The sequence below is a fragment of the Littorina saxatilis genome, linkage group LG14 (assembly GCF_037325665.1).
Source record: "Littorina saxatilis isolate snail1 linkage group LG14, US_GU_Lsax_2.0, whole genome shotgun sequence".
Classification (NCBI taxonomy): domain Eukaryota; kingdom Metazoa; phylum Mollusca; class Gastropoda; order Littorinimorpha; family Littorinidae; genus Littorina; species Littorina saxatilis.
This window is the reverse complement of record NC_090258.1, coordinates 17848862-17876357: the sequence shown is the minus strand read 5'-3', so window position 1 is coordinate 17876357 and position 27496 is coordinate 17848862. Positions and strand designations below refer to the sequence as shown.

The following is a 27496-nucleotide window of genomic DNA, read 5'->3' as shown; positions in this document are numbered from 1 at the left end:
TTTAACGTGTCCGAATCGTCAAAGTTGCCCTGTTATAATGTGTAGCTTCAAAGGGTTGCACTGGGTAATTTGGTGCAAAGTACTTATGTCGAGTATTCTAATATGTAGCCTAGTAGGATACACTTCTGTTTGTTTGGTTGTTGTGAGTTGTTTTGTTATCTTTTTTGAGAATGTATTATAACTTTCATTCTAAGTGTATATATGTCAGGTATGGGAATTGAAAATTGAAAAAAAAAAGGCTGAAAATTTGTAAGTTATAACAAAGTCGACCGCGCGAAGCGCCTAAGCCTTACTAGGGGGTCCGGGGGCATGCCCCCCCCCCCCCCCCCCCGAATTTTTGTTTCTCACCAAAGAACCCAAATGGTGCAATTTGGTGTCATCTTAGCTCCAACTTTGCCATTAAATTCAGTTTTTAGAACCATTTTTGCCTCTCCCATTTTTTTTTTCGGCGAACACTTCTGCTTTTTCGGCGGAACAAATACAAAATTCGACGGAAATGTGCCCTTCGGCGGACAATTCCCATGCCTGATATGTGTTTGGTTTGGTTTTGATTTCATATAGTAAGAATATTCTTTCTTCCTGTTCTAACAAGGCGGCGTAGAATATCGCTTACTTGAAAGGAGTATTGCGTGCCTAAAACACAGCATGTACACGCGCGCACACACACACACACACACACACACACACACACACACAAACATACTGCAGCAAACATGTTAACCTTTCTTTAATCAACCATCAACACTCGGGACAACATATTCAACTGTGAAGATATGTGTATAACTTTTAACACAATGATAACAAGCGGGTAAAATCAACAATCAATTTCTAATAGATGAATAACAACGCAACACTGAACAAATAAGTAAAATATACCATCAACAGGGGCGGATCAGTTGCTTTGTAAGGGGGGGGGCACTTTGAATCGAAAGTGAATGTGATGGGCGCGAAGCGCCCGAATTTGCTAGGGGGGTCCGGGGGCATGCCCCCCCGGAAAAAAATTTTGCCCAAAGAAGCAAAATGGTGCCATCTGGTGCCATTTGAACTTAGAAATGGTCATAGAATCAGCATAGAAAAATCTTTTTTTTTTCTTCTTCTTTTTTTCTTTTCTTTTTTTTCGGGGGGGGGGGGGGGCACGTGCCCCCTGTGCCCCCCCCCTCGTCCGCCCCTGATCAACATTTATTAGAACACACAGAATCACAGATACCGAGCTACACACACACAGACACAGACGCGCACGCACGCACACAGACACACACTCACTCTCTCTCTCTCTCTCTCTCTCTCTCTCTCTCTGTCTCTGTCTCTGTCTTTGAATAAAGTCACTAAATATGAAAAGTTCATTGCAAAAGGCTTGAGTCGGGTTTCTGCTTCCTATAAGCAGCGTTGTACAAATTGTTCCCGGAGAGGAATTGTTTCATGTTCAAAAATGCACAAAATGACACTCGAGGCGCGCTAATATTTGTTCGGCAAAGTAACATTATATAGCAGGAGTGATGACGTCAATTCCACTTGACGTCACAAAAATGACGCATTCCGTGATTATCGCTGATAAGACTGCAGAAAATCAGTACTTACTTTGTAATTCATAGAAGACGATTCTTGCAGATGATTATTTTGTCCCGAGAAAGTAGAAGCCGGTCATAAACGGCAGTAATGAATAAATTAATGAAAGAAATGTATTCAGCTACGATTGACAGACGCCAGGAAGGGAAACAATGCATTCATAACAACACATTCAATGTTATGTACAATGTTTTCATCACAAATTCCAGTTCACATAGACATGCAGTGACATTGTTACTGGTGCAGTCCCTGTACGTGTCCCTTCAAATTGTGTGGACGTGCGAAAGCCGCGGGACAGTGCGGACACATGTGGGGTCTCTCACCTGTGTGTGTCCGACGATGGCCTCTCAAGGCGCTGGGATAGGAGAAAGATTTCCCACAGTCGTTACACACGAAGGGTTTTTCACCGGTGTGGATCCTCTTGTGTAATTGTAAGGCACCATTCTGAGAGAAAGCAGCGCCACAGACATCACAGACGTGGGGCTTGTCACGTGCATGGATCATCCTGATGTGTGTCTGTAAGGTACTTGACTGATCAAACGCAGCGTCACAGAGTTGACATTTGTAAGGTTTCTCACCTGTGTGGATCACCTTGTGTGTCTTCAAGTTACATGCCAGATTAAAAGCCTTATTGCACACATCACACACAAACTGTTTCTCACCTGTGTGGATCACCTTGTGTGTCTTCAAGTCACCTGCCTGAGTAAAAGCCTTATTGCACACATCACACAAACTCAGTGTTTCTGACCGGTGTGGATCACATTGTGTCTCTTCAAGTGACCTGCCCGAGTAAAAGCCTTATTGCACACATCACACACAAACTGTTTCTCACCGGTGTGGATCACATTGTGTCTCTTCAAGTTACCTGCCAGAGTAAAAGCCTTATTGCACACATCACACACAAACTGTGTCTCACCGGTGTGGATCACATTGTGTCTCTTCAAGTGACCTGCCCGAGTAAAAGCCTTATTGCACACATCACACACAAACTGTTTCTCACCGGTGTGGATCACATTGTGTCTCTTCAAGATACTAGCCTGAGTAAAAGCCTTATTGCACACATCACACACAAACTGTTTCTCACCGGTGTGGATCACATTGTGTCTCTTCAAGTTACCTGCCAGAGTAAAAGCCTTATTGCACACATCACACACAAACTGTGTCTCACCGGTGTGGATCACATTGTGTCTCTTCAAGTCACCTGCCTGAGTAAAAGCCTTATTGCACACATCACACACAAACTGTGTCTCACCGGTGTGGATCACCTTGTGTCTCTTCAAGCTACCAGCCTGAGTAAAAGCCTTATTGCACACATCACATACATGTCGCCTGCCCGTGTCTTTGTTGTGTCCACCTTTCCTGTCACCATGGTTACCAACAGATCCATCAGCCCTGCAAGACTCGAGAGGTACAGCAAGCAGTTTCTCGCCATGTGCAGAAGCCATGTGAATTCTCAAGCTACTGAACTGAACAAAGGCAGCAGCGCACCGCTGACACACGTGGGGTCTGTCCTGTGATAACAGCGAGGACGATGCAGCAAGTGTCTGTTTCTCCAAGGTAGGTGTCCGAGTGATCTGATGTCCTGGTGATACCTTCCTGTTCACGTTGGATGGCGCTTTACGCTTCTGAAACAATACATATAATTAATGATAATGATAATGATGATGATGATGATGATGATGATGATGATGATGATGATGATGATGATGATGATGATGAAGGTTGTTCACCATATGCTATGCATTGCATAAACTTGTGACTGAAATCCAGACAGTAGTCAAACATAGGTCCAACAAATTATTTATTGAATACAGGTAATCGGTGTCTTAAGTAATGTGATGTATTTGAAATAAATACATCACATTACTTAAGACACCGATTACCTGTATTCCTGTTTCATTTGCAGACATACCAAGTATTTCTCCAATTAAAACGATGACTAATATGATACACAGACAACCAGTTCATATGATACAGAAAACTGTGGTAGGACAGGATTAGAACAGCACTAGCTTATCTTCACCGAGACAAACCTGTGCAGCACTTTCATGTACACTGTGGACGTCACCTTTGTACATGCTGCAAGCGTTAGCTGAGCATTACTCTTGATTACATCACTTCAAGTTCAACTGTGCTGGTAAAGCAACTAGTTGTAGTTAACTTTTACTCTCCTCTTATAACAAAAGTATACCTGCCAGGAAAATGAATGTTTCCAATTAGTCACCAAGGCTGCTTGATTTTATGAACTTAATATATAACTGATCCATTGTAGTGATTGTACTTCACTCACCTGGCGGGCTTTCTTGTTCTTTTCTCCGTCTTCACCGGAGTCGGTGAACTCGATGTCGCTGGATCTGATGTCAGAAAATGTGAAGCTGGCGTCCACCGTACGCTCGTCATCCGATTCTGCAGAAACACGCACAGTGCAAACAAATCAAACATTTCGCTTGTCATCTCAAAATGTTACTTTATGTATTATTTGTACACTTACACTACGCAGGCCGCCAAGTACTGAACATTCGCTGAGTACTGAACTTTTTGTTTCTGATTAAATCGTTTGTCGTGTCATTGTGTAGCAAATCCTATCTGAAACCTTGCATGCGTAGGGGAGATTTACAAAGGGCTCTGAACCAACACGATTTCTAACTACCGAGTGGTTCATAGTTAAACAATCTGAGTTTTGCAACGGGAAACCCATGACAATCCTAAGACCTGTATAATTCTCTGGTATTGCTTTTTAGAACTGACAGAGGAAATTTATGGCTTGAAGATTGCATACAGACTTCGGTCATGCGGTCAGACTACTCTCCCTTCCGACTTAACATTTTTCCACGATAGAACCGGGTTCAGTCACCTTTGGCGACATCAGATATTTCAAAAAGAGACAAAACTGAGCTTCAACTCCTGGTTGAAGATGTATAAAAGAATCAGTCGACCTACCACTCGATTAAAAGACTCTCTCTCACAATGAGAAATCTACGAGAAAGTCGCAGAGAAGGCATTCCAAACTTACCTATTTGTCCATTTGGTTTTCGTCGTTTTGGCTCATCGTCTCGTATGATCCCCAGCTCTTTTCCGTACTCCCTGCCGTACCACACCAAGATCTCTGCGCCAGGCTGAAACAAAGTCAAGTAATGACTCAAGCGGCCTGCGACAATAATTATTCAAAGTAATTTCTGCAACGAACTGCGACAGTAGAATAGAACAAGAAGGGCAAAGCCCATACGACTCACATGCTTGACCTTGACATGGTCAAATAACTAAACCTAGCAATGACATCATACACTAAGAACTGCTTTACACATTTTTCCTACCAAGGTCAAGGTCATCCAAGGTCATGCAACACAAAGCTGTTAATTCAAGACATAGGAAGTACAATGGTGCTTATTGGCTCTTTCTACCATGAGATATGGTCACTTTTAGTGGTTCACTACCTTATTTTGGTCACATTTCATAAGGGTCAAAGTGACCTTGACCTTGATCATATGTGACCAAATGTGTCTCATGATGAAAGCATAACATGTGCCCCACATAATTTTTAAGTTTGAAACAGTTATCTTCCATAGTTCAGGGTCAAGGTCACTTCAAAATATGTATACAATCCAACTTTGAAGAGCTCCTGTGACCTTGACCTTGAAGCAAGGTAAACCAAACTGGTATCAAAAGATGGGGCTTACTTTGCCCTATATATCATATATAGGTGAGGTATTGAATCTCAAAAACTTCAGAGAAAATGGGAAAAATGTAAAAAATAGCTGTTTTTTAGGCAACATTTATGGCCCCTGCGACCTTGACCTTGAAGCAAGGTCAAGATGCTATGTATGTTTTTTGGGGCCTTGTCATCATACACCATCTTGCCAAATTTGGTACTGATAGACTGAATAGTGTCCAAGAAATATCCAACGTTAAAGTTTTCCGGACGGACGTCCGGACGGACGTCCGGACGGACGTCCGGACGGACGGACGGACGGACGGACGACTCGGGTGAGTACATAGACTCACTTTTGCTTCGCATGTGAGTCAATAAACGAAATGTCATCTTTTGACACAGAATAACGCATGAATTAAAATTATGTATTAGTCGAATTTTGTTGTTAGACTAAGATGCTCCATGTGTACACTGCTTAAAAAACGTCACGGGCTGCCAGAGTTTATACTAGTGTGCTACTCTTGCTATCTACTAAGTCACACTGTGTTCAAAACTAGTTATAGTGTGTTCAAAAGACGAAAAATTCACTTAAGAGTTTAGGGAGCAATGTTGGAGAAAATAACGTGCTAACTGCCATCTGAACACATACATACATTTACAATGACTGCAATATGAATAAATTGGTTTCGCCATTTGCTGCAGAAGCGGGGAAAGTTAACAGTAACCTTGAAGATTATTGGAATCATAGATTGGACCTTCGTTTACAGTTGGGAAGGAACCGGCACGGTTGGCCTAGTGGTAAGGCGTCCGCCCCGTGATCGGGAGGTCGTGGGTTCGAACCCCGGCCGGGTCATACCTAAGACTGTAAAATTGGCAATCTAGTGGCTGCTCCGCCTGGCGTCTGGCATTATGGGGTTAGTGCTAGGACTGGTTGGTCCGGTGTCAGAATAATGTGACTGGGTGAGACATGAAGCCTGTGCTGCGACTTCTGTCTTGTGTGTGGCGCACGTTATATGTCAAAGTAGCACCGCCCTGATATGGCCCTTCGTGGTCGGCTGGGCGTTAAGCAAACAAACAAACAAACAAAAGTTGGGAAGGGAGCAGGTAGGAATGGATTGCGCAAGAGCCCGGTAGACGGGAAAACAGGGTGCACGGGACCTTAACAAATAAATAAATAATAAATCAATACAAAAGCTGCGTAATTTTGAACCCTAGTGCCCGCTAAAGCCAAACCCTGTGTAGGCGAGGTTAAATGCAATAAAGAATAGCAACACTTGCTTCTTACGGAATTCTTAAACTTAAACTGACATACCGGTATACTTGTGTGAGCTCTGTAGTAGATTTCTCCACAATTCTGGTAAGCTGTCACATTCTGCTCAGCTGTGGTACAGGCACAGTTGACGTATCTCATCCAGTTAGCTGTCTTGCACTCTTTGGCGTCCACAAAGTGACTCGACCTGTCATCGATGGAAATCTGAAACAGAAATTGTCATTTTGAAGTCAAACTAGAAACGAGAGAGAAACATCTGTTTTGTGGAAGCTTGGCCTGTACACTAGTTACAAATAGCGGGGAACTTTGTCCCAGTTCAATTCAAGCCATTCCAGTAACTTTTGCAAAAGACACGATCGTACACTTTCCTAAAGCTGACTGACTGAAAGCTACATGGAACGTAGGTTCCCCGATTAGAACTGACCACACTAAAGCCTGAATGCCTAACGACGCATAGCGTCAGAGACCGTCTGTAAGTTCTGGTCATTTGCCTGACTTTAAGATGATCCATTTTCAGCCCATTGTGCAAAAATACTTTAGTAATAAAGTTTAATGTTTCCACTCACTCCCCAGATACCTTTACTTTTATTTGCAGCGCGCGGACTGATGCGGTCAAGTAAAAAAAAAAAGTGTATGATTTCGTCAATGTTCGGCCTACCTGCCAACAGTATCCCGAGGAGTGCGCTATATCCGGGTCTTTGACACGGCGACCTTCGTAAGGACCAAACCTGGTCCGTAAAGGGAAGAACTTGGTGGCGAACACGCCGAGTCCAGCGTCAGGGATCCCTGACACTTTCACCTCCAGGCCTGGGGGTAGGGTCTTCATGGCTCGCTTGGGGTCGCCCCGTTTCTTCACAGGTACCTGGAGAGTTAGAAAGCGGAGCAGTATAACTATCAAGTACCAAAAGGTTCACGATTTGTGTCTTACATTTTATTTCGATCATAGTCAAACACTAGTCGGAATTATACATCAGACCTTCTATTTATATATATAAATGATAGCAAACTTGTAAAGTGATCAACCTCTCTCCAAAAAAGATGTAGAATGTGTTTGCTTGATTCCAAAGGTTGCCCCAAACTACGCATCAATTTTACTTACAGGTGTATCGGTGACATGAAGGAAAGGCCCATGCTCAGGACAGTCCCCTTCGTGTTCTTGATTGCACTCTTCACAGTCTGCTCACAGATAAGACAAGAAAAAACTGTCATTTTGCTTGTAAAATCATGATCATACTATCAAACCGACCCCACCCCTTGGACACATACTTTGCCAAACAATCATGGGGAGTCTTGTCGATAATCTATGCGTTTCCGTCAAACGAAAGTGTTCGCTATTAGAGATCCACTTAACGCTTACTTTGAAGGATATATCGCAATGGTTAACAAATCACCAACATCACACACTCGCTCTTAAAGCCGGCAAGTAAAGAGTTGATATCATATGTGGGGTGTACCATTTTTGAGTAGGTGACTGTCCTTATATCAAAATATACTTACAGACAAATTCATCGTCATTTGGAACTTCCAGTTTCATGTAGTTGGTTTCTTTTCTCTTTCTAAAACTGTACACACGGGGCTCCTCCTCAGTTTTCTCCGCCTTCTGTTGGGTCTTTTTGACGAGCGTACCCGCGGTCTGAAGTCAGAAAGCATGCCTATCAGAACGTGTGCTTATTGTTGATTCACAACTTTTTCACACACACACACACACACACACACACACACACACACACACACACACACACACGTACCTAAAGTGTGGATGGTTACCTAAGAGGCGGCACTGGGTGTAGTGCCTTTCTAGTGCACTTGCACTACAACAGCACTGGGTGCAGTACTCGCTCCGGCATCGAAGAATTTTGCACTAAAAAATGCACAAAATTTGACCTATTTCGTCGCCTATAGAGGACGGAAAGAATGTCATTTTGAACATTGTTATGACATTCTTTCCGTCAAAAAAGTCAATTTAACGGTGTTAAATGAAGCGAGCATCCACACAATTAGGTTGCCATCCAGAGTTTAGGTTGCCATCCACGTGTGGATAGTTGCCTTATGGTGATTTAGGCAACCAAACCTGTGGAAACATGGGTACACACACACACACACACACACACACACACACACACACACACAAAAAGAACAAAAAGAAAAAAGGACGGTATTCTCTTGAAGACCTTGGAAGCTTTTTTCAATATCTAGATAAGTATTTGTCTGAACTGATTTGATAATTACATTCCTGCTCAAAACACTTGTGTAGGTGAAGATTTCAGCTTTCCATCGCGAAAAGCAGTTGCTACCTGTTCGAATTGGGGAGAATACCAAAATCAGCGGAATGTCAACTTTGATATGAAATAACCAAGTTTATCAGGCGCAAAAATATCTCCAGTGTCTTGTGCCGCCACGAAGTATCGTTTCTGAGAGTGAGAATGAACAAGAAGGGCAAAGCCCATACGACTCACATGCTTGACCTTGACCTTTACATGACCTTGACCTTCAGGTTCAAGGTCAAATAACTAAACCTAGCAATGACATCATACACTAAGAACTGCTTTACACATTTTTCCTACCAAAATACATGTGACCTTGACCCAAGGTCATCCAAGGTCATGCAACACAAAGCTGTTAATTCAAGACATAGGAAGTACAATGGTGCTTATTGGCTCTTTCTACCATGAGATATGGTCACTTTTAGTGGTTCACTACCTTATTTTGGTCACATTTCATAAGGGTCAAAGTGACCTTGACCTTGATCATATGTGACCAAATGTGTCTCATGATAAAAGCATAACATGTGCCCCATATAATTTTTAAGTTTGAAACAGTTATCTTCCATAGTTCAGGGTCAAGGTCACTTCAAAATATGTATACAATCCAACTTTGAAGAGCTCCTGTGACCTTGACCTTGAAGCAAGGTAAACCAAACTGGTATCAAAAGATGGGGCTTACTTTGCCCTATATATCATATATAGGTGAGGTATTGAATCTCAAAAACTTCAGAGAAAATAGGAAAAATGTGAAAAATAGCTGTTTTTTAGACAACATTGAAGCAAGGTCAAGATGCTATGTATGTTTTTTGGAGCTTTGGTAGCATACACCATCTTGCCAAATTTAGTACTGATAGACTGAATAGTGTCCAAGAAATATCCAACGTTAAAGTTTTCCGGACGGACGTCCGGACGGACGGGGGAGACGGACGGACGGACGACTCGGGTGAGTACATAGACTCACTTTTGCTTCGTATGTGAGTCAAAAATGTAAATCAATTTCTATCCGAAACAGCTAAGCTGTTGACTTGAGTTTTGTAGTATCAGGCCTGAAAGTGGCGAGTATTTTACTCGCCATGGCGAGTAGAAACAATGTAAATGGCGAGTAGAAATGTTAATCCACTCGCCAAATGCGAGTAAAATTTCTGAAACAAATGGTTGGTTTGGCGAGTAAAAAGACTAATAATAATAATAATAAATGAGCATTTATATAGCGCAACATCATAACTTTACAATTATGCTCTTTGCGCTTGACACATTAAAAATTAAAACACAGTTATACAAGCATTTACATCTACATTCATAGTCAGCAACGCTTAATTAAAAGCATACACCATCAAACATATATTACAAAAGATTCTTCCACTAACTAAGTAATACAAGAAGAGCAAACGCTCGATCGAGTCACTTTCGCAGTTCTGAATATTATATGAGGCATCAGATGGACAGGAAGAAATTGCTATTCACAACACAATACAGATGTAAATAATTTGATGTAAAGAATAATCCTATAAAGTTTGAATCAAATCCGATGAATAGTTTCAGAGATATGATATTTCAATTTTTTTCCTTCAAGACATACCTGTGACCTTGAAAAAGGTCAAAGGTCACCAAAGCAGACGTCAAAGTGTAGAGGTCACTGGGAGTCACATTCACATAAAATTTGAGCCCGGTCACTTTTATAGTTTCCGAGAAAAGCCCAACGTTAAGTTGTGTGTTGCCGAACAGAAAAGGCTAGTTATCTCCCTTGTTTTTCTGATAACGTTCGTAAAAGGCTACAGATGTAAATACTTTGATGTAAAGAATAATCCTACAAAGTTTCAATCACATCCGATGAACTTTGTCAAAGATATAAAATGTCTAATTTTTCCTTTGACGCTGACCTGTGACCTTGAAAAAGGTCAAAGGTCAACGAAACCATCGTTAAAGTGTAGAGGTCATTGGAGGTCACGACTAAACAAAATATGAGCCCGATCGCTTTGATAGTTTCCGAGAAAAGTCCAACGTTAAGGTGGTGTCTACGGACGGCCGGCCGGACGGCCGGCCGGCCGGACAGACTAACACTGACCGATTACATAGAGTCACCTTTTCTCAAGTGACTCAAAAACCATGAATAAAATAGGTAGTGAAAACAAGGAAATACCAGCTGAATACCCTTAATCAAACAGAACATGTTATGATGTTATCAACAATGCTGAAAACAGCCCTAGATGTTTATATACATTATCACATTATCACTAAAACAACAAATACACTACATGTAGCCTACTGATGGACTGAGAAAACAAAATCAGGGGTTGTATTTCTTGAAGAGGTGCGTTTTAAGTGCTCGTTTGAATGCTTGGGGTGACTGAGAGTGGCGGATGTGAAAGGGGAGAGAATTCCATTGTGTGGGTGCGCAGAAAGTAAAAGTGCGTTGTTCGTATGTTTTGGTTTTGGTGTGTGGAATGGTGAGGATGCGACAGTCAGAAGAGGCACGGAGTTGTCTTGCTGGAGAATAGACGGTGAGGAGTTCAGAGAAGTAAACAGGAGACGAGCGAGAAAAGAAGTTAAAGCAGAGGGTGGACAGTTTGCAGTCAATGCGGGCTTGAATAGGTAACCAGTGCAGTGTGTGAAGAAGTGGTGTTGCGTGATCTCGTTTTCGTGCTTTTGAATGAGGCGTGCTGCCGAGTTTTGGACTTTTTGTAGTTTATGCAGGAGGTACAGAGGACAGCCAGAGAGAAGAGAGTTGCAGTAGTCAAGTTTAGAAAGAACAAAGGCACAGACAAGAGTGTTAGTTGTTTGAGAGGAGAGTGTGTGGCGAATGGTGCTGATCTTACGAAGCTCAAAATAAGCTGCTCTACAGACTAAAGATATATGTTTGTTAAGGGTCATGTCAGATGAAAGGGTGAATCCAAGGTTTCTAGCTGATGGTGAGAAAAGAATGTCGGTGTTGCCTATTTGAACAAAAACAGGTTGGGGAGAGGGAAATGTAGAGTTCTTCTTTTTGCACAGTAAGACTTCAGTCTTATCATCATTCAGCTTAAGTTTGTTATCGACCATCCAAATTTGCTCTCTGGCTAGTAAATTATGAGAAGCACTAGCCAAAGGCTAGTGCCCCATTTTGTGGACTTTCAGCGCTGAGTATCTGCTGAGTGGAAGGGTGACAAAAAAAGCATGTACATGCCTTGAACGCCAAATGTTTACACGACGGAATATGTAGGAGAAACAAAAGATTCCAGGCTCTCGAACTCCATACGAATAAGCGCGGTATACTGCGTGTAAACATTCAGACGTTAACATTTTTCTCAACAGATACCTTTTGAGGCTCAGCTCTGCTTGGGTTCTGAGCTGTTGCTGATGTGACAGTCGCTGTTGGCGGCGGGCGGTGCGGGGGAGACCAGGGCTTGGGTCCTTCATGTCACAAGCAAAACACGCTTACACACACTTCTAGATAATGGGTAATGAATATGATACCAAGGCTTGGGTCCTTCACGTCACAAGCAAAACACGCTTACACACACTTCTAGATAATGGGTAATGAATATGATGCAAACATTCAAACTTTGCTCATTGTGATTTGATGACAATCAACGAATAATAACACTTATTTAGTTATTAGCAACGTTAGTTTGAATTCCGTGTAGAACTGTTATTGTCACCACCTGTTGGAGTTGCCTTACATGTTCGGGTTACATACTACATATTTCTGTCGCAAAATGTATTTACTTGTGCGGCTAGTACTTTTATGTTCCTTTTAAATCTCTTTATCTGTTCTAGTAGGTATTCCAAAGTGCTCTTCGCGTGTGGCGAAAAGTGACGCCGAGCGTGATTTTTCACTGGTTTTTAACTTGTTCAAACTCGCTGGAATGAGGTGAACTGAATAAAAAGAATACACCAAGATGATAATTGATTCTTCATAGTTACTTTAAAACAAAAATAAAGTATTAGATTCAAAATCTAACATTTGAAATACGCGTGTGAAAATGGTTACTAAGTTGTGATTTTCTGACGTCAGAACGAAGTTTTTGCTGCGTTGTTTTGACCCCAACCGGGAAAACTCCGCTCGGGCAGATAAGCCATTAAAGTTAGCAACAACCCGCTACTATAGACATGAAGAGGAAAGATTAAACTTCCCGATGATATCAATATTATTTTGATTGGCTTCCGTTTAAGAGTACTATTATTCAGTTTAAAACTTCGCTCGAAAATTTTGCCATCTCAGAACAAACAATATCCGGTTTTATGAATGCGAATGGCAAGGTCGGAGTTTGAACTTTCACCTGGTCTTATTTTCATACTGATGCAACCAACGGCTTGCTTGCCCGAGAACCGAAAACGAGGCAACCCGTTTTTCTCGTTGTCGATTACGCCGTGTAATGGCGGCGTTTGCCGAAGACCAAGCGATGGCACGTCACGGTCGCGAAAAATCGATTTTGCACCCAAACTTTGAGGAACCATTCGATCCAGATTATCTAGAAGGTAAGCATATATGCCTTACAATGTGTTCTCTTTCAATTCTTTAAGATATATTTGCTTATTTAAAAAACCACGGGGGATGAACGAACCGAGTTGATAGCAGACGAAGTACAGTGTTTGTGAAAGTGTGAGTAGTGAACTTCTCGGCATGCGGTATTTTTACAGTGAGGAAAATAAAGCATTATGACTCAAGGAATAAAGTCTTGAAACACATTTTTAACAATCTGTTCATTGATTTGAATCATTAACAAAGAGAATTACTAGAAATTAGCTTTTTTGCATGCGTGCTCGATAGTCGTCTTCTGGGTGATCTCCCTTATCTCCTTGTTTACATTTTACGATGTGCAAACAACTTCGCTTTTTTTACGTCAAATAATTCCGTTTTCTTTTTTAACTATTGTGTTCACTTCTTTTTTTATTTCACTGTTGTAACAAAGTTCCTTGAAAATGTGGTTGACTTGCAATGGACATTGAACTTTTCATGCACAATTTTTTTATTTTTTTATTTTATTTTTTTTTAACTTTCCTTCTTCGAGTATGTATGTGTTGTTGGAGTATGCGTTAGTGAGACATATAAATGCGTGTAATCATCACAAATTAAATGGCTTGATTTTCATCAAGTATGTTTTTGTGTCATCTGAGCATAAAACATCACATACCACCATACAATCATATTGTGTTCACTTCTTGAAATGGTAATCTTACTGTGCTAATGCCCTCCAACTTTTCCCTTCTCAATCTCAGATGATCGGTTCCAGAAACTAAAGGAGACATTTTTAATGACTGTCAGAGGGAGAAGACCAAGCCTTCCTCAGTTCCTGACTAACTTGATGGCAGGTGTTCATCAAGCTTTAACTTAAGCTCCGGGGACTGATTTGCTGGGAGCAAGGCCATACAGTGTAAGCATTCAAATGGAAAAATACAGATGGAAAAAAAAGAAGTTTTACCTTCAGTATATGATGGCACTGTTTAGTATTAGCTTCTTTTGACATTCATTTTTTGAGTCACTTGAGAAAAAGTGACTCTATGTAATCGGTCAGTGTTAGTCTGTCCGGCCGGCCGGCCGTCCGGCCGGCCGTCCGTAGACACCACCTTAACGTTGGACTTTTCTCGGAAACTATCAAAGCGATCGGGCTCATATTTTGTTTAGTCGTGACCTCCAATGACCTCTACACTTTAACGATGGTTTCGTTGACCTTTGACCTTTTTCAAGGTCACAGGTCAGCGTCAAAGGAAAAATTAGACATTTTATATCTTTGACAAAGTTCATCGGATGTGATTGAAACTTTGTAGGATTATTCTTTACATCAAAGTATTTACATCTGTAGCCTTTTACGAACGTTATCAGAAAAACAAGGGAGATAACTAGCCTTTTCTGTTCGGCAACACACAACTTAACGTTGGGCTTTTCTCGGAAACTATAAAAGTGACCGGGCTCAAATTTTATGTGAACGTGACTCCCAGTGACCTCTACACTTTGACATCTGCTTTGGTGACCTTTGACCTTTTTCAAGGTCACAGGTATGTCTTGAAGGAAAAAAATTGAAATATCATATCTCTGAAACTATTCATCGGATTTGATTCAAACTTTATAGGATTATTCTTTACATCAAATTATTTACATCTGTATTGTGTTGTGAATAGCAATTTCTTCCTGTCCATCTGATGCCTCATATAATATTCAGAACTGCGAAAGTGACTCGATCGAGCGTTTGCTCTTCTTGTCTAAATAAGTGTTGCAACTTACATTCTCTCTCTCTCTTTCTCTCTCTCTCTGCATATTCTATGTATTCATATTGTTCTGCTATATTATGTTAATAATCTGATATTTTATGGTCTGTCACGTTTGATGTTCTGCATGTATACTATTTGTATGTATACTTTTTATTTCATTTCACACACATGCCTAGTGGTAAGGCGTCAGCCCCGTGATCAGGAGGTCGTGGGTTCTAACCCCGGCCGGGTCATACCTAAGACTTTAAAATTGGCAATCTAGTGGCTGCTCCGCCTGGCGTCTGGCATTATGGGGTTAGTGCTAGGACTGGTTGGTCCGGTGTCAGAATAATGTGACTGGGTGAGACATGAAGCCTGTGCTGCGACTTCTGTCTTGTGTGTGGCGCACGTTATATGTCAAAGCAGCACCGCCCTGATATGGCCCTTCGTGGTCGGCTGGGCGTTAAGCAAACAAACAAACACACCCCTTCATATGGGGCTATTGCCTTGCTAGATAAACAATCCATCCATCCATCCATCTCTCTCTCTCTCTCTCTCTCTCTCTCTCTCTCTCTCTCTCTCTCTCTCTCTCTCTCTCTCTCTCTCTCTCTCTCTGTGTCGCTCTCTCTCTCTGTAGCTAAGAAAAAAAGGTAAGCAGTGTATATGTGTTTGTGTGCAGGTATCTGTTTGGTTCAGTCGGCTGCTTTGTGACTCTTCATATCCAGAACGTGTGAAGGCACTGATCCAGAAGACTGAAAAATCCTTCAACAACATTGCTGTTTCTTCAGCTGATGCTGCATTCTTGAAAGAGACCTCTTATGTGAACATAATAAACAAAGAACTTGATGATGTTGGCATTGACTGGTCAAATGTGCATTCATGTTCTCAATTTTTAGGAACAGGTATCCGACTGACAAACCAGATTGTGATTGCACTTGAACAATTTAGAAAGAAAGAACATGTAAAACAAGATTTTGCTTCTGAATGGTTGAATGTGTTAGGGGAGGGGATTGAAATGTTCTAGATCACAGATTGCTAAGTCTGAAGAGAAAAGTATGATGCACTACAAAATCTTAAGCAAAGCTAAAGATAGGCGCCCTGAAGAACTTGGGAAGTTTTTGGTTCATGAATTTAGTGTGCAGTCAAACAGTTGCCAAGGAAGAAGTGTTTCCAACAAGAATTTGGACAGCTCAAACCAGGAGCAAGAGAAGTTTGTCCATCACAGCACAGTTGAACCAGCAGGAATACTTGACAGTAGGGAAGAAAACCAGCATAGCATTAGCAGTCTGCAAGTTCAACATTCAGCTGCTACAATGGTTACGCTGGAATACCACAACATACTACAGGAAGGGAAAGAAAAGGCAGAAAAAGAAAGCTTGAACATTTGGAGTATATTGTAGGTGGTGCAAATCTGACTACCACTTGGCAAACTAAGGACTTTGCTGATTTGACTAATGCTAAAGAAAAACTGGACTTTTCTCAAACAAGTGCATGCCAATTTTAGTCAAGAAACTACAGCAAGAGAACAGAAATGTGAAGAAAAGCTTATCAGGAGTGAGAAACTCCAAACTCTAAAGAAGAAGTGCAAATTTCAAAGCTACCCACCAAGGAGATCTTGTGCTAAAACAATATTCTTGAGCAAGAACTAAACATTTTAAAAGAGGAAGCTTTATCACTCACGACAGAAAAAATTGCTGTGCAACAATAATCTTCAAAACTGAGGCAGAAAATTGAGCTTTTACAAAGTTAACTTGCAAGCATGACAGAGTAAGCTAATCAAGACATACTTTTTTCGTAAAAAAAAAAAAAAAAAGATTTTTATTTTTTTTTATGTTTTTTTTTTTACCTCAGATAAAAAACAGTTATGGTCTCAAGGGAAGAAAAGACGTTCATTGTCTTGTTTGCTGTTCTGACAGTTTATTAAAAACTGATCATTTTGGTATAAGGTACTTGCATTATCTTAAACATTGAACCAGATAAAAACATTTTGAAGAAGCCAAAATTCACGTTATGTACAAAATATCTGTTTTTTCAAGACATTGCTATGTTTTTATTAAGCATGTAGAAATCCAAGTGTGTATCACTTATTAAGAGCTTTTAATGATGAACAAATGGATACCAAAAACAGCTTTGTAACTTTTAAAGCAAGAAAGTTATGGCAGACCAAAAATGACCACTTAGTCGCCATTTTTCTCGACTTGACAAAACAGCACTTTTGGCATTTTTGATCAAAGATATCGTACTAACCAGTTGTCAGATAGAGTTGAAAAAAATTAGGCTTAGATATCATATCCTGCTCTTCCTAGAAAATGTATTACAATGAAAATGCATTTTATGATTTAGAGATGAAAGAGTTAGAAAATGGACTCTTGCCCAGTTGTTGGGAGTAGCAGAGGGCTTATTTTGCTATTTTGTGCCATTTTTGAAGCTCTGTATCTCTATTACGATGTATTTCCTGTCAATGTATTTTGCATTATCAATCTGAAAAGTATATAAACTATTCATAAACTCATTTTTTGACTCATGTGATTTGATTTGTGTGCTTGAGGCATGTCTGAATGTGCGGAAGAATGATGTGCGAAAAATTTTCAGAGTCCAAAAATACGGAAAAAAATCATAACATTTTTTTTTTCCAGCCCACCTTAAAAAAAAAGTATTCCTGTGCACAGAATGAAAAACTCTATTTGTTTAACTAAGTTTCATATGGGTTATTTAAAAATTGAAAATCACTTTGGAATACCTAGTTCTAGCCACCTATAGCCAATACCTTTTTTACGTTTAGCACGGGGTCTCCAATCTTCATCCGATTCCGAGCTGGACTCGAGTGCTTTCCTTTTCAGCATTCCCCGGTTGGGTTTCATGAAGTCTGGTTTCCTAGCCGGCAAGCCTGAAATAAATAGCAAACTAGTTTGTTATTATAAGTAATTTGAATTTGATGCTATTTTTTCAACGAAACAACCAGCAACCAAATATACTCTCAACTTGCTCCACAAATAGACCTATACTATTTTCTTGACGGTGACATACATTTAACTTAAAATAACATTGCTCCTATGCTAAAACAAAACAGAATACATTAAACAGAAAAGACACATCTGCCTTGCGTTCCTTGTGACCATGCACAAAATACTCTCAACTTGCTCCACAAATAGATACTATTTTCTTGACGGTGACATACATTTAACTTAAAATAACATTGCTCCTATGCATAAAACAAAACAGAATACATTAAACAAACAAGTCGCGTAAGGCGAAAATACAATATTTAGTCAAGTAGCTGTCGAACTCACAGAATGAAACTGAACGCAACGCAACGCAGCAAGACCGTATACTCGTAGCATCGTCACTCCACCGCCCGTGGCAAAGGCAGTGCACGTGGAATTGACAAGAAGAGCGGGGTATTCGTTGCGCTGAGAAGGATAGCACGCTTTTCTGTACCTCTCTTCGTTTTAACTTTCTGAGCGTGTTTTTAATCCAAACATATCATATCTATATATTTTTGGAATCAGGAACCGACAAGGAATAAGATGAAAGTGTTTTTAAATTGATTTCGAAAAAAAAATTTTGATAATAATTTTTATATATTTAATTTTCAGAGCTTGTTTTTAATCCGAATATAACATATTTATATGTTTTTGGAATCAGCAAATGATGGAGAATAAGATAAACGTAAATTTGGATCGTTTTATAAATTTTTATTTTTTTTTATAATTTTCAGATTTTTAATGACCAAAGTCATTAATTAATTTTTAAGCCACCAAGCTGAAATGCAATACCGAACCCCGGGCTTCGTCGAAGAGTACTTGACCAAAATTTCAACCAATTTGGTTGAAAAATGAGGGCGTGACAGTGCCGCCTCAACTTTCACGAAAAGCCGGATATGACGTCATCAAAGACATTTATCAAAAAAATGAAAAAAACGTTCGGGGATTTCATACCCAGGAACTCTCATGTCAAATTTCATAAAGATCGGTCCAGTAGTTTAGTCTGAATCGCTCTACACACACACACAGACAGACAGACGCACATACACCACGACCCTCGTTTCGATTCCCCCTCGATGTTAAAATATTTAGTCAAAACTTGACTAAATATAAAAAGACACATCTGTCTTGCGTTCCTTGTGACCATGCACAAACTACTGCATGAATCTAGGCTTCCTGAACAGTTCTTTAATCTTCGGGTTTTAACGGTTAAATTGGGCATCTTGGTTGTACCTCACTTTGGAAAGTCTAGTTCGTTAAACTAAAAAAAAAAACACATTCAAGTGAAAATAAATCTGTACACTTTCTGTTCGAAGTTCATGGCATGCCGTTTCCATAGCTTTCAAATTATCGAGGAGGCATGTGGATGCAAGCACTGGCCATTCACACGTATGATTTACAACATAACAGGCTTACCGAAGTGCAACATCATTTCGTAATTCAGTCTGATGTTCTTGAAGTGGAGCTTGTCGAAATCACACATTTTTTCATTCTCCTCTTTGGAAAAGAACTCCGCTATCGATTCGGGTAGATTGAGATTGCTGAAGTCGATCTTATCCTGCAATATACAGTGTTCAAGCCAGCATGATAAGTCATACTCATAATCCGTTTATCTTTGAATCAATGCGTTTATGTTGGGAGCAACCTAAGCGCGTATTCCTGTGGAATTGTGTATACAGTTACTTTGTGCTTTCCTTATCAATTTCACACGTTTTAGAACGCTCGTTTTTGTTCAAAATCTTTTGTGTTAGGCCAACAAAAAAAATAGGTGTGGTTACGGTAACATAGCCAAAAAAAATAGGGTAGGTTGGTAGGCAATCACTTTTTTTTTTTTTACTTTTTTTTCTAATGTGTACAAATTAAACCTACTTGACCGGGAAATAGGTGTGCGACTCGGGCGCTTTCGCTTTCATTGCGTTTTTTGCACTGGTTTTTTTGTTTTTTTTGTTTTGACAAATGTAATAAAAAGTTATAGGATCGGCCCCTAAAAATAGGGTAGGTCGGGTTACCGTAACCACACCTATTTTTTTTTAGGCCTTAACATAAACATTAATCACAACAATAATACTCCATTATATCATAGGCAAATGACATAAAAGTTACCAAAAGAGCACACTGAGTGATAAAGTAAACGAAATAATGATCGAAGTTTCAAACAAATGTAGGTCTTTACTTGATGTCGCATATGACATAATAGTTATATAACTGGAAATACTCACTGAACTTTGACCCTCCATTTTTACTGCTCGCAGTTTCCTTATCTTAACCAGAATGCTGGAAACCTGCAGACAAATGTGACAATTCAGAGGCAAGGACTAGAAAGCTCACGAATCCATCAACACATTTCATTTCAAATGCAACTCGAATGTGCAAGATTCCAATTTCTCAAGACTTCAAAGGATCAAAACTGAAGTTTGATTGAATGGGATTGAGACGAGTTATGTATTTTAGATCAGAACAAGGGTCTTGAATTTTATCTTGAATGCATTTTAACTCATTTTCTCATGGAACTAGAAGCTAGCCACCACGTTCTCTTCCAAACACTCCGTTGAAGAACAAGATAACATTTTTTTTAAATGCACGTACCAGAAAACAGCAACATGAACCAGAGCTTTATCGAGTATAATAGAAGGGGGGGGGGGGCTAAAAATGAGGCAGGTGTCCCGGTGCCTTCCAGGCCCCTTGTGGGGTACAGGGGTGACGCCCTTTTTGGGGACGGTGAGAATATTTTACATTTCAATGGTAACTTTTGGGTCTATCCCTTTTTTTTCTTCTATTTTTTGGGGGCGGGGGGCGGGGTCCGGCTCTCAGGATCCCCCATCCCTCCTACCGCCCCCACCACCACCACCCCCCCCCCCACCACCCCCCCCCCCCCCCCCCGGTCGGGCCCTGTGAACATATGAACACGTGGCTCTAATAATTTATCCCACCGGCAGTCCCTTATTCCACTCCGTTAGATCTAATGGTCTATTCCCAGTCACTTCAGTCAATGTGAAAAACAAGAGGCGAAGCCTTCAAGGCTCACGTAAGAAATCGACAAACAGTAACACAAACTCAATCACTCCGTCACACATACACACACACACACACACACACACACACACACACAGACACAGACACACACACACACACACACACACACACACACACAGTAAGCATAGGTGAAACTATGCAAGAAAGCGAGACCCTGGATCTGCCAAGAAGTCTCGGCCCGCTCACAATAACAATGACCGAGACTTTCAGTAATTCCTTTGCGTGACGTCTAACCCTCTTACGTCATAATGTGACGTCTTCAAATAGTTTCTATCACACACGTCGAACACTTTTGACCGAGACTGACGTAATCCATAGACTCGGAAATGTTAAAGTTTCTACCACAGACATACACACATACATACATACGCACGCACAGACAGACAAAGTTTATCATCGCATAGGCTACACTTATAGTCCAGGCATCTTAGCCACTTTAGTGAAGGGAACGTTGAAGTGACAATGACTAGGTTTAAAATGTCTCTTATCAGAAAGTTCAACCTCATTCGTTTGATGTTTATTAAGCACATTTTCATATAAAGTTGGCGCTTCATACGGAAAAATGGCTTTGAAATTGACCCAAATCCTTCTTTGGGCTCTGTAAATGTCGTTTGGGGGTATGGTTGTAAAATGGTATCTACTGGTCACCCCAATGTATAAACTGAAAACTCTTTCTGCACCAGAACACGCAGAAAGGATTGTATCTGCCTGATGTCTGATGCTTTTCAAAATCCCCAACCACTAACACCTTCAAAACGGACTTTAACTGACACTGTTGTTTTTCCCTATATAATCCTTACTATTTTTCCGAGACGTCGTCGTGTTGTGTATTTAGCTTGCCACAACCTCATACATGGTCCTAAAAGTTAAAGTTGAAGAAAATACTAAAGATAAATGAAAAAGCTGACGCAGTGTCATTCGCACCGTGAATCCCCCCATGGGAACATACTAAAGTCTGGTTCCAAATAGGCTCAATTTCCTTCTATTTCTGTGTATTTCTGCCTCGTAGGGGTAGGGGTGTTCAAACCAAAGGCACCTTTAAACCAAAATTCAAATCACACATCTTACAATACTAAGACACTCAGCAGTAAAAGGGTGTCTGCTGGTAAAAAATTCCAAACAATCCTAAAAGTACTTCACTACTAAAAGTGCTTTTAAAAAGAGCCGTTATTTTTCCCTCTATATTCAGTATTGTGTTTTCTGCGAACATGTAGTCTATTTAGATGGTTGTCGTGTGCACTTGAGTTGCTAAAGCGTTTTCAGTTGGGCATATGTCGAAAAGCAAAGAATTAGCCCTTTGAAAACCATCAGAACTGTCACACAAAAATAACATTTACCTATCTCACCAACTGACCAAACATAGGGCTTTTCCTTATGTATTATGTATTGTCGTGTTTTTTGTAGCATACTTGTGAAAACAGCCACCACTGTTGTAAATGATACTTTAAAGAGCATTATTTCATTTTTACAGTTGAAGGACAACCTGGACTGCCGTATATTACAGCTGTTTTACAATCAGCCAAAATTTTCTTAACAAACGTATGTTAAGAACAACTCCCATAGTGAAATTGAAGGAAAACAAATTGAAAATCCCCCTGCCATAGAGGAGCTAAAGAATCAACAATAAACGACTGCATGGATAGCTTGATGCACGAATGCATTGCGGACATGTTTGTCTCCAACCAAGAGAAAGTTCCAAAAAATCCCTTTTGTGCTTCTTATTATACAGTGACGTCAAAGACAGCCTTTTCTGCTGTTCATACATTCAGGGGTTATGGTTACACTAAACGACGTAGTTGTAGCCATACTGCCATCCAGATTTATTTTTTCCTTGCGAGCAGTCACAGGGTGTTTGTGCTGTCTGCCAACCGTTAGATGACCCCGCCCAAGTCTGTTAAGGGACCGTTTGACCGTTATAGAACGCGTCTTTTTGATTTTTTGGCACAGTTGGAAACGGTTGATTTTTATCCCTACCATTGTTTCCAAACATTATATAGGAATGTTTTGTGAACAACGGATAATAGCCGCTACTCGCATGTGTAGCAAAAGTGAGCGTACATACTCACCCTGGTCGTCCAGCCGTTGTCCGTTGCCCGTCTTTATCTGTCTGTACTGAACATTACCTTTGGATATTTCTCCAACGCTATGAAGTGAAGAAACACCAAATGTTGCAAAATGTTGTATGACCCCAAGAGCTCAAAAAAGATACTTGAGAACCTTGACCTTACCTTAAGGTCAAGGTCACAGGGAGAATGAATGTGGTCTAAAAACTGCAAAATTTCACATTGTGCCAGTTTTCTGGAAAACAAATTAAAAACAGCGGGCTTAGTTTTGTATGGTATACAAGAAAAAGAAAGCCTTATCTTCTGATACCATTTTGGTTGACCTCGCTTCAATGTCAAGGTCAGAGGAGCCCTTCAAAGTTGAATTGTAGACATATTTTGATGTGAGCTTGCCCCTTTAACTTTACTATGGACGATATCTCTTACAAACTTAAACACTGAGTGGGCCTTTGTTAGAATTTCATAGTGATCCACATCTGGCCACATGTCGTCAGTGTCAAGGTCACATTGACCCCTATCAAAAATGTGACCAAGACGGGTAAAGAAATCACTATTTAAAAGTGACCATGTGTCTTGATAAAAAGTGTTAAAAAGCACCATTATCCTTTGTATAATTATGTTGAATTACTGGTCTTATGTTCAGTGACCTTGGCCCTTGACTTTGGGTCAAGGTCATATGTATTTTCGTAAGAGAAATGTGTAAAACAATTTGTATCGAATGATGCTATTGACAGTTTCAATTGTTTGACCTTGAATTTCGAGGTCACATAAAGGTGAAAGTCATGTAAATGATACAGTTAGCATGTTTCAATGTATATTTTATGAACCAGCTGTAAGACAAGTCCTACGGGCCTAACGCTTTCTTGCATTGAAATGCCTTTTCTCTTTTGCCTTCTTCTACGGTACCCCTTGGTTATAGAGGATCCAGCTCTGTATACTTGGTTTTACTAAGTGCCTGTCTATAACAGCGAAGGGTGAATGTCGTAAACCAACTCACTGCGCACAACTTGCTTCAAGGTCAAGGTCACAGGGTACATAAAATAATGTTGTTCAAAAACAGTAAATTTTCACATTTTCACAATTTTCTCCCACGTTATTGAGAATGACGACCTTAGCTACAAGTGTTATTTAGGTCAAAGCAAGCCCTATCTATTGATACCAGTTTGGTTGACCTTGCTTCAAGGTCAAGGTCACAGGGGACCTTCAAAGTTGGATTGTATACATGTTTTGAAGTGACCTTGACCCTGAACTATGAAAAAAATCTTTCAAACTTCATAATTGTGTGGGGCACATGTTATATACTGATATTGAGCCACATTTAGTCACATATCATCAAGGTCAAGGTCACTTTGCCCCTTATGAAATGTGACTGAAACGGGCAATTGAATCACTAAAAGTGACAATGTCTCTTTGTAGAAAGTGCCAATAAGTATGTTTATGCTTCCTATGTCTTGAATTGATAGCCTTGTGATGTGTGACCTTTGATGATCTTGACCTTGGCCAAAGGTCATGTGTAATTTGGTAGGAAAAATCTGTAAACCAGTTCTAATAGTGTACAATGTCCTTGCCAGCTTCAGTTGTTAGACCTTCACCTTCAAGGTCACCTGAAGGTCAAGGTCACTTTAAGACAAAGGTCAAGCATGAGAGTCGCATGGGCTTTGCTTTGTTAAGATTTTTTACCAAGAGACATGGATTTCTTTACCCGGCTTGGTCACATTTTTCATAGGGGTCAATGTGACCTTGACCCTAACGATATGTGGCCAGATGTGGATCACTATGAAATTCTAACAAAGGCCCACTCAGTGTTTAAGTTTGTAAGAGATATCGTCCATAGTAAAGTTAAAGGGGCAAGCTCACATCAAAATATGTCTACAATTCAACTTTGAAGGGCTCCTCTGACCTTGACATTGAAGCGAGGTCAACCAAAATGGTATCAGAAGATAAGGCTTTCTTTTTCTTGTATACCATACAAAACTAAGCCCGCTGTTTTTAATTTGTTTTCCAGAAAACTGGCACAATGTGAAATTTTGCAGTTTTTAGACCACATTCATTCTCCCTGTGACCTTGACCTTAAGGTAAGGTCAAGGTTCTCAAGTATCTTTTTTGAGCTCTTGGGGTCATACAACATTTTGCAACATTTGGTGTTTCTTCACTTCATAGCGTTGGAGAAATATCCAAAGGTAATGTTCAGTACAGACAGATAAAGACGGGCAACGGACAACGGCTGGACGACCAGGGTGAGTATGTACGCTCACTTTTGCTACACATGCGAGTAGCGGCTATTATCCGTTGTTCACAAAACATTCCTATATAATGTTTGGAAACAATGGTAGGGATAAAAATCAACCGTTTCCAACTGTGCCAAAAAATCAAAAAGACGCGTTCTATAACGGTCAAACGGTCCCTTAACAGACTTGGGCGGGGTCATCTAACGGTTGGCAGACAGCACAAACACCCTGTGACTGCTCGCAAGGAAAAAATAAATCTGGATGGCAGTATGGCTACAACTACGTCGTTTAGTGTAACCATAACCCCTGAATGTATGAACAGCAGAAAAGGCTGTCTTTGACGTCACTGTATAATAAGAAGCACAAAAGGGATTTTTTGGAACTTTCTCTTGGTTGGAGACAAACATGTCCGCAATGCATTCGTGCATCAAGCTATCCATGCAGTCGTTTATTGTTGATTCTTTAGCTCCTCTATGGCAGGGGGATTTTCAATTTGTTTTCCTTCAATTTCACTATGGGAGTTGTTCTTAACATACGTTTGTTAAGAAAATTTTGGCTGATTGTAAAACAGCTGTAATATACGGCAGTCCAGGTTGTCCTTCAACTGTAAAAATGAAATAATGCTCTTTAAAGTATCATTTACAACAGTGGTGGCTGTTTTCACAAGTATGCTACAAAAAACACGACAATACATAATACATAAGGAAAAGCCCTATGTTTGGTCAGTTGGTGAGATAGGTAAATGTTATTTTTGTGTGACAGTTCTGATGGTTTTCAAAGGGCTAATTCTTTGCTTTTCGACATATGCCCAACTGAAAACGCTTTAGCAACTCAAGTGCACACGACAACCATCTAAATAGACTACATGTTCGCAGAAAACACAATACTGAATATAGAGGGAAAAATAACGGCTCTTTTTAAAAGCACTTTTAGTAGTGAAGTACTTTTAGGATTGTTTGGAATTTTTTACCAGCAGACACCCTTTTACTGCTGAGTGTCTTAGTATTGTAAGATGTGTGATTTGAATTTTGGTTTAAAGGTGCCTTTGGTTTGAACACCCCTACCCCTACGAGGCAGAAATACACAGAAATAGAAGGAAATTGAGCCTATTTGGAACCAGACTTTAGTATGTTCCCATGGGGGGATTCACGGTGCGAATGACACTGCGTCAGCTTTTTCATTTATCTTTAGTATTTTCTTCAACTTTAACTTTTAGGACCATGTATGAGGTTGTGGCAAGCTAAATACACAACACGACGACGTCTCGGAAAAATAGTAAGGATTATATAGGGAAAAACAACAGTGTCAGTTAAAGTCCGTTTTGAAGGTGTTAGTGGTTGGGGATTTTGAAAAGCATCAGACATCAGGCAGATACAATCCTTTCTGCGTGTTCTGGTGCAGAAAGAGTTTTCAGTTTATACATTGGGGTGACCAGTAGATACCATTTTACAACCATACCCCCAAACGACATTTACAGAGCCCAAAGAAGGATTTGGGTCAATTTCAAAGCCATTTTTCCGTATGAAGCGCCAACTTTATATGAAAATGTGTTTAATAAACATCAAACGAATGAGGTTGAACTTTCTGATAAGGGACATTTTAAACCTAGTCATTGTCACTTCAACGTTGTTATCTAATATGCCTGGACTATACGTGGAGCCAACAAACACTTCGTTCAGATCTATTCCAAATGCGTACGTCTGTTTAAAAACAATTCATAGGAATAAACAAATCTACGATTAATTGCTGTGTTTCGTTGTTCTACCCTATGACGAAAATGCAATGTTTCCTCCCGCAGTTGTCAGATCTACACACACAGGCTCAGCCACATGTACTTTCTTCTGTGTTCCAGCAGATCCACACGCACGAGAGAAGAATGCGCTTCTGCCTGTGCTGAATATTCTTTTCCACTCTAACATCATTTTCTGAGCGTACATAGCATCTTTTCATTCATATTTTGTCCAATGATATTGCACAAGGGAACTCGACATGTATCAGTTCAAGCAAGTTCACTATTATCATCAAAAACTTCCACATTCACTGATTCAGACATTGAACAGCAGGCGATCATGTGCTTTCGAAATTAGATTCACTAGCCTACATGTTACATGCATAAATCGGATAGTCATACATTACCATAGTATAATACCCTTTCGACAATTATCACTGAAATTTATACAAAATTTGTTTGGTACTTACCTTAAAAACGGACGTTTCCCTCGTCCAAAAAGTGATCGTGCATTTCGTTTCCTGCACCGAGAGTTGCAGACG

General features: G+C 40.2%; 1 protein-coding gene and 1 long non-coding RNA gene across 2 annotated transcripts; one reads left to right on the top strand and one right to left on the bottom strand.

The window, feature by feature from the left end:
- Nucleotides 1-2216: 2216 nt before the first annotated feature.
- LOC138947261 (histone-lysine N-methyltransferase PRDM9-like) lies at nt 2217-27496 on the bottom strand. The gene is made up of 12 exons (XM_070318699.1): nt 27425-27496; nt 20121-20183; nt 19318-19459; nt 17685-17804; nt 12045-12139; nt 7983-8118; nt 7585-7661; nt 7144-7347; nt 6528-6689; nt 4580-4682; nt 3857-3972; nt 2217-3191 (listed from the first exon to the last, which is right to left on the bottom strand). The coding sequence occupies exons 2-12, from the start codon at nt 20136-20138 to the stop codon at nt 2301-2303; spliced, it is 2064 nt and encodes a 687-aa protein (XP_070174800.1). The 5' UTR covers nt 20139-20183; nt 27425-27496; the 3' UTR covers nt 2217-2300.
- On the top strand, nt 12504-17429 carry LOC138947260 (uncharacterized). The gene is made up of 3 exons (XR_011449605.1): nt 12504-13207; nt 13949-14103; nt 15597-17429. It is a non-coding gene; the product is annotated as an uncharacterized lncRNA (long non-coding RNA).

Excerpts from the sequence above, each read along its gene's own strand:
- LOC138947261 (XM_070318699.1), bottom strand. Across the intron at positions 7,662-7,982 it reads AAATGACGATGAATTTGTCT|ACTGTGAAGAGTGCAATCAA; the intron begins GTAAGTATATTT and ends ATCTGTGAGCAG. Across the intron at positions 6,690-7,143 it reads CCTCGGGATACTGTTGGCAG|ATTTCCATCGATGACAGGTC; the intron begins GTAGGCCGAACA and ends TTTCTGTTTCAG.